Source organism: Rhagoletis zephyria, unplaced genomic scaffold (assembly GCF_001687245.7).
Source record: "Rhagoletis zephyria isolate East Lansing unplaced genomic scaffold, Rhagoletis_zephyria_1.1 Rzeph_scaffold_10619, whole genome shotgun sequence".
Taxonomy (NCBI): domain Eukaryota; kingdom Metazoa; phylum Arthropoda; class Insecta; order Diptera; family Tephritidae; genus Rhagoletis; species Rhagoletis zephyria.
Window position 1 is genome coordinate 9,426 of NW_016167696.1, and position 7,965 is coordinate 17,390.

At 34.9% G+C, this 7,965-nt stretch overlaps 1 protein-coding gene across 1 annotated transcript; it reads left to right on the top strand.

Moving 5' to 3' along the window:
- Positions 1-5,438: 5,438 nt before the first annotated feature.
- Positions 5,439-6,978, top strand: LOC108376543 (putative uncharacterized protein DDB_G0271606; the record flags this gene model as incomplete). The annotated part of the gene is made up of 2 exons (XM_017632762.1): positions 5,439-6,000; positions 6,043-6,978. Coding segments are annotated over exons 1-2 (1,498 nt in total), but the record flags the coding sequence as incomplete, so codon positions are not given.
- Positions 6,979-7,965: the final 987 nt, after the last annotated feature.

The window sequence follows — 7,965 nt, forward strand, 5'->3', positions numbered from 1 at the left end:
AGGAAAGAATAACGAGTAAAAACCTTCAGGGGTGCTTGATGGCTTAAAACTATTACTAGAGGATTCCGTCATCAAGCTCACTGACAAAATGCTAACAAAATTATCCTTCAATAAGCACTCAAAACGATGCACGCTCGAATATGCTAATTCTCGTCCCGGAATAAATTTAGTCCACGACCTCGCATGTATAATACGCCAAAGACTTTTACACTTCAGTGAGAACCTGGAGCAAGACACCCTCTAAAACGGCCACCTTCATAGATCGGCTAAGGTTTTAGTGAACTTTTATTGGACCAGCACGTTATGTACATTAATAAGGGTGATCCAAAAATACATGTCAAAAAGTAAATTCGGAATGTTTATGCTCTCACCCCCCCCTCGGATTGTTCTATACCAGAAAAAATATACCCCCATTTTTTCATTTCGAAATCAAAAAATATTTACAGGCCACTCAAAGCGCTTAAAGTTTTCCATGTATTTTATATAGGGAAAAATACAATTTAGTAGAAATGGTATAGAATTCTTCAAAATCAATCGGGAAACTATGCTTCTCTTCAGAGATTCCCAATAATAATACCCAATTGTTTATTTAACCATTTTTGTATAGTAACTATAGATCCGCCGAAAACCGCCAAAACCCCCTGAAAATACAGTGAGGGGACGAATAAAAAATCTTTAATATCAAAAAATTAAAAAAAATATATTGTTTACTATTATTGGAGGTCTCCTGAAAAGAACCACAGTTTTCCGAGCGAAAATTATTGACTTTCAAGAATTCTATACCATTTGTACGAAAAGTTGTCTATTTCCCATTTACTTTGCGTGACCTCTAAAAATATATATGGAACAATCCTATGGGGTGAGGGCATTAAAATTCCAACTTCATTTTTTTGGACCACCCTGATATTCATATGTACATACATGTCTCTAGCAAGGTGTTAAAAGTTGTGTTTTTGCAAAAATTAATTAATTTTATTGCGGATTCCGGTAGAATACCTGTCCAGTATAGATATTGGTTTGGCAAGCGGAAAATTTCCTAGAAATGGGCGTGGCAGTTTCAGGACTAATGTTAATAAAAAGAATATCTTATTGTGGATTTTGGCAGAATATTACTTTTTAGAAGCTACATTATATGAAGAAGGGGATAACACGTCCATGCACTTCAAATTGTGGCGTTTTTGCACTTCGCTTCACATTTGCATTTTATTAGAAGTTCAAAAACTTAATGACATTGTCTTACTAAGTAGTTTTGGAGATATGAGCGTTACAGTAAAGAGCTATTTTCGAAAATGTACTACATACATATGTATGTACATTTGTAAATCTTTCCTTTTGGTGTAGAAATATTCTTCAAATTCAAAAGTAAAATTTTGAAAAAATTTCTCTTTCGTCTTTTTTTTCAGTTAGGACTCGAGTTGCTAGGAAATTTAAGTATTTAAAAGCAACTTAAGTAAATACGACCGAAGCCAGAAGAAAGGTAATGAGAAAACTTATCCATATTCATCTTATTTTCAATTAAGCACAACAACTGTTTTTCTATTTTTCCTCATCAAATATATATGTATGTATGTATATAATGGAGGGTAGCAGCACTTATACTGTTTTTAAAGTTATAGTTGTTGTAACGACACAATAAACTGGTTATACCTTTGCTTAAGAGCAGCTATTAATTATTTAATTAAAAATGTTTGCTGAAACTAAAAAAAAAATTAAATTACACGCTTTTGTTTATTTGCTTCTAATTTCTATGAAAATCGTTCAGAGCAAATTACACCAATAAAGCTCGCTTCCAGTCCCACCCTTTCGCACCGTAGCCTAAACAAATAACTGAAAATGGAATATTTAAATACTATACAAATTTGGGTCTTAAATTAGTGAGACATTTTTAGTGCACGCGCTATGTTGTCCAAGATATTGACAGCTTTCTTCTAGAATACAATAACTGTATTCAATTTGGTAGCCTCGTAGATAAAAATAACTTATAGCACTGTATATGTGCTAATGTGTATCGCTATCATTTGTTTCTTTTAGTAATGGGCAAAATTGTATTTACCAAGTATTAAGTACTAAATACAAAAGTATTTACTTAAGAATTTCGATTTTACTAAATACCGATTATGCTGGTAGTATTTACTAATTTTCACAGTGCCAAATACTTGGTCTAAAATTATTTAGTTAACTTCAAATAACAAAACTCCGTGTAAAGAAGTACTTTGAGAATTTGGATTCACTAAATAACGAGAGAAAAAGTATTTAGAAACTTTTTCTTTGCTAAATACTGGATATACCTTAGCAAAAGACACTGCAGAAATCAGAAGCCGAGTAACTGCCTATAAAAATATAAACGGTAGTTAAAATTATACACGAATACCAACCTAATATATGGAAAATACTAAACTAAGCGGTATTCTAATTGCATACCACAAAAAACTTTGCCCTTATTTAATACAGCGAAATCGAGGAAAACCATGATGCACATACAATTCTTTTACTAAGGTACATACGGGATTTTCAAGGTTTCTAGAATTTTTTGAGTTCTTTGAACTATTTCGAGATTTTCGAAGCTTCTTCCAGATTTTAAAGATTCTAGGGGACTATTATATTGTTAAAAATAACGATAATACATATATCGCTAAATATACTAAAAAACAGATCTGCAGAAGAATCGATTAAAATCGACTTAAAGATCGATAAATATAACAAAAATTACGAAAAAGGTCCGAAAATCATGAAATAGTCCGGGTAATTGCCAAATAGCCTCAAAAGTCCCTAAATAGTCCCGGGAATTACGAAAGAGTCCCCAGAATTCGGAAATTGTTCCGTAAATTCCGAAAAAGTCTGGATTTAGTACCGGGAATCTGTTAAGTCCAGAAATAGTTCCCAAGTTGAAGTGTGGTGAGTTTAAGTGCGATGTGGTGAGAACGGGTATGATGAGTTAATGTTTGGTAAATTTAGGTGTGATAGGATTAGGTGTTGTAAATTTAGGTGAAGTGTGGTTAGTTTGTGTGTGGTGAGTAGATTTGAGGTGAGGTTCAATGAGTTGTAGAAAGGTCAGTTGAGGTGAGTCTAAGGTAAAGTGTTCATTTATTAAACTTCTCCAAAATCAAAAGTATTTGGTTTGAAAGTATTTAGCAATCGACTAAGTACCTTAGTATTCTGTAAAAGTATTTTGCATCTCCAAAGTACCTAGATGCTTTCGACCAGAGTATTTAGTGCCTGCTGAATACTTTAATTTTTTGTACTTTAGTATCTAGCAGCTCCTAAATACCTACGTATTTTTTACTGTTCAAATTGTAATAATAGCTCGTACACAAATGAAAAAAATTTCCTTTAACTTGCGAATACTTCTGGGAAAAGGTATCCAAGTTTATACTGAGGAAAAAAACGAAGTATCCCTCAAAATTTAAGGCGAAAATGTATACAATTGGATACATATGTAACTAAACGGCAACACTGATTCTAAGTGTTTGACTATTTAGTACCCAAACAAAATTTTTTACAAATACAGGTATGCTCATTACTGGTTTCTTTATATATTCTTACTTTTTTCACGCGATGCCGCGTTTTCCCGTTCAAAAAGTCGACTTCGCTGTCGAGTTACTAAGCAGCATGTTGCTTTGATGATGCGGCAGCTGCACGTAAATTCATTGTGTTTTTACGGAAAATTTCACGGATATCTTCTATGTACAAAAGCAATGACACGAACCAATTTTTTTTTACTGATTAATACGAGTAATACATTGGCGCATGTTCACGCATACTTTTCTTTTCATAAATAGTACCGTGAGTAAAACATACAAAAAATTTTGTCAAGAAATTAAATTTTTCCATCGACCATTATTTGTAACAGTTAGACGTGATGAAGTGTAAATACTTATCTACAAGGGTGTCAAATTTCATCTCGATATCCATGTAGAAGAACATTTTTTTCTCTTCAATTTTGTCATACCTTAAAAAAATATTGGCATCCCAATATAATACATTTTAAAAATCCGCGACTTGGCAAAGTTTTCATGGCACTCTTTACGTGGCCGCACTCATATACATATATGTTATATAAATTTCTTTTACTATTTATTTTAACTCACTCTTAATTTTATTTGCGCTGATTTTTCACAATTTTCATGCTTCTATCATTTCACTTTCCTTTGCTTGCAGCAATGGACTCTTGGCTCCTCTTGGTTACCACCGACCGCAATTATGGAAATTCGCATCAAACTAACCACAGCGAACAAACGAAGCGAATGCATAATTACTGAAATAAAAACAAAAGAGTCACTGCAAAAATTACAAGAAAAACAGCAAGTCAAGTAAAAGAAAAACATACAAAAAAATTTTCTAAAACATAAAACCCAAGAATGGAGCGAATATATACATAAGTAGAGAATACTTAGAAAAAAAGGAGCATCAAAGTGTAAGTTGAATGAAACTCAAAAGGTGGAATGTGTAGAAGAGTGGGGTAGAACGCTTCAGCAGTGTTGCGTTTGTGATTGTTATGAAATTTTTTCGCATGAGCAGCGGCAATTACAATACTCCAAGCGTACAAATATCAATAATTTGAATAGTTAAAATCAGTGACTTCGTAGATGGATTTTTTAAACAGCATGATGAGTTGAAAAAGCGATATAAACCACCAGTGTGCAAAGTAATCATATTTTAGTTTATCCGATATGATATGGATGTAGCCGTTCAATTCTTAATTTATAAGTTGCGTAAAAAAGTTTTTTGTAAAACTAAATTTTGGATGCCTTGGTAAAACATGGAAATTTCTAGGACTCAGAAAACCTCTGCATATACTAGTCTTCTAGTCTTCTGTAACTGAGTTTTTCTCAACAGTGCCCAAACAGGTTCTGGCATGGAAATCCCTTATACAGATAAGCTATTCCAGCGCTTAACCAAAAATTTTAATTCCGAAAATATGCTTGTAAAACAATTTTCTACGCCCAAAAAACCTTATGAATACTTTAGCGACATAATTAAAATTCTTATTTGTTTTTCATTTCAGGCTTGTATCAAAATATACGAGAGAATGTAGGATGAGCCTTGATCCTTTCGTAGAGTGCCAAAAAAAAAGCCCAAAGCGGCAAACAAGAGCTTTTCTAATTCGTCAGCCAAGTGCAGAAAAAGCAACGTAACTTAATGTGGGGAATTGCAAGCAGAGCTGTGATGGACGCGTATAACAACGCACCAATGCTTTCCACAAAACGCAGAACCACCCTAACTGCATTGACGTGAATGCAATTTCAATGCACCAAGGCAAAAACTTCCGTAAACGCCACACTGCTGGCCAACATATTTTACAAATATTTTCACAAAAGTACAAAGCTACAATTACATATAAAGCGGGCAAACAACAATAACTATAAATTATAAACGCACATAAAAGTACATACATACATAGCTATACTGAAGCGCCAATCGTCGGTGTTGTCGCCTAAATGAAGTTAACAATCTGTCAAATTGGTAAATTATTTCTGCTGCTGACAGCCTTCTTCCTACTCCTGCTGGGTGTGCATTGTACACTGGCGGGCTTTGAGTCCACCACACAGAGAGTTGCCAACGTAAAACGAGGTGCATTGGATGCTGCTACTGCTGGTGAATTGACAACAACGAGTGCAAAAATAACTGTAACAACAACAGCAACGACAAAAACGAAACAAATCACTACAGCCATTAATGCAAGTGCTGTCAGAGCAGTGATAGTTGACAACAATAATAATAATAATAATAATAATAATAGCAAGAAAAATAATAGTGCAGGCGACTGTAAGGTAGAAGCTGGCGTGAAGGCTGAACAGCTATCCGAAGTACGAGTACAACAAAATTTAATTTCAAAGGTAAATATTGTAGAAAACAAACCAAAAATCAAAGAAACAACCCAGACAACTGTGGGAAAACAGATAGGACAAGTGACAACAGCTCAACGCACGACTGGGGCGGCCACATTAACAAGCCCGTTGGGATCGACGGCGTTGGAGCACGATTTCACAAAAATAAAGGGTGTGCAAAAACAGCAAAACGAAAGCAAAATAAACCATAAAGCTTATAGAACAACAACAGTGGAAGTGGAGAAGTCAGCGGAAATCGGGAAGCCACTGACGCTGGCAGTGGCAACAGCAGCAGCAGCAGCATCAACAGCAGAAATACGAAGAGGAAAGGATGGGCAGTTGTCAACAGTTGGACAACATGTTGCGGAAACTGCGAAAGACAGACCACAACGACAACAACATTTGCTCGCAAAACAAAAGCAACAGCAAGGACAACTGCAAACGTTGCCAGACAATCAGCAGCAAAGTCAACAGCAACAAGTGCAGCAACAACAACATCAAAAAGTCACTGCACGGCGACCAACAGAGCAAGTTGGCACAAAACTGCGGCCAACAATAGCAAGACAAACAACAACACCGTCAACTTACTCAACGGCCATGTCTGCCAAAACAACTACTGGCATTCACTCATCCAGCCAAACGAGTAAAATTAAAAAGTTTCCAACCAAAGTGTCAAAGCAGCAGCAACAACAGCAACGCCAAAAATACCAACAAAACCCAGCAAATGGGAAGACTCAACCGAAAGACAACCGAAACCAAAGCAAACAAAAGCGACGTGAAGCGCAACTGAGGCAGCAGCAACAGCAGCAGCGCCAACAACGGGCGAATGGCGCAGAAAAACAACAGCTGTTCAATCAGAAACAACTACTGACACAACAGCAACAACTAAAAGAGGCTGCTGAGCTGCAACTAGTAGCAAGAGAGCAATTGCAACAGGATGCACAGCACGTGCCACAACAGCAACCGCAGCAAAATCAGCAGCAGTCGCTGCCAAGACCCGCACACGCCACCCATGGCCGCCAGCATGTAGGCGTTTTAATTCCGTCCCGCATACTGGACGTGTTGCAAGTGCAACAGGGTTTTCACAATTTTCTGGATTTCTTTCACGTCAATCTACAAAATGTCAGCGTCGATTTTATACGTGACGATGGTGAGTAAATACTACTGAGCGTTGCGCCAGGCATCGCTTTCACTGCAATAAATATAAATATGTACATACAATATAAAAAGTTCCTTGACAACACTTACTTTTATGTTCATATTTATCTACATACATATCACTATCGACATATTTGCAACTCAGTATTGCAAGTTGGTGAAACGAGTCGACGAGGCGCAATGCAAAGCAATGCAGGTTATATTCACTTATGTGTGTACGGGCATGTGTAAGTGTACTTAGGTGTGTCAAAATGTAGTAGCACAGGAATTACATACATACTTATATTTACATACATTAGGGTGCATCACATTTCATAAAAAAGAATCGATACACATTTATAATAATAAGAAATTTAAATTCAATTAAAAATATATATATGTATTTCTTTTTAGAACAATAAAATCTAAAAATTTGATTAGAAAAAAGCGTAAGTCAAAAAAGAAGAAAATAGTACTTAAAACTGAAAAATAATAAAAAATATTTATAATTAAAAAAAAAATCTTAATTAAAAAAAAGGAATAAATTAATTAAAAAGAGACAAAAAATAAAATAAGATCCTAAAAATAAAATGAAATAAAAAATTTAATGAAATTGAAAAATATACATATCTTTTTTTTTAATAGAATCCAAAAAGTAAAAGGATATTAAATCAAAAAAGAAAAAAATCTAATTTAAAAAAAGAAAAAAAAAAATCCAGCACTTAAACTCGGATCTCTGTTATTACACGTTTGTGCTCTGCTCACTCGACCATTGCGACTGTTGAAGCGACGCGAGCTAAATGATATACAAGTGCTTTCTCTCAAAATAAATTTTCACCAATTTTGGTGAATGAGGGCTTTTTTTCTAAGATTTTTGGGCTAGAATAACAAAAAACTTTCGAACTATCTTGCTATCTGCCTTTTTTATTTGTCTTACCAAAGACTTTTTACTATCTTAGCCAGAAATTCCCTGTAAATATACCTTGCTGTCCTGCACGTG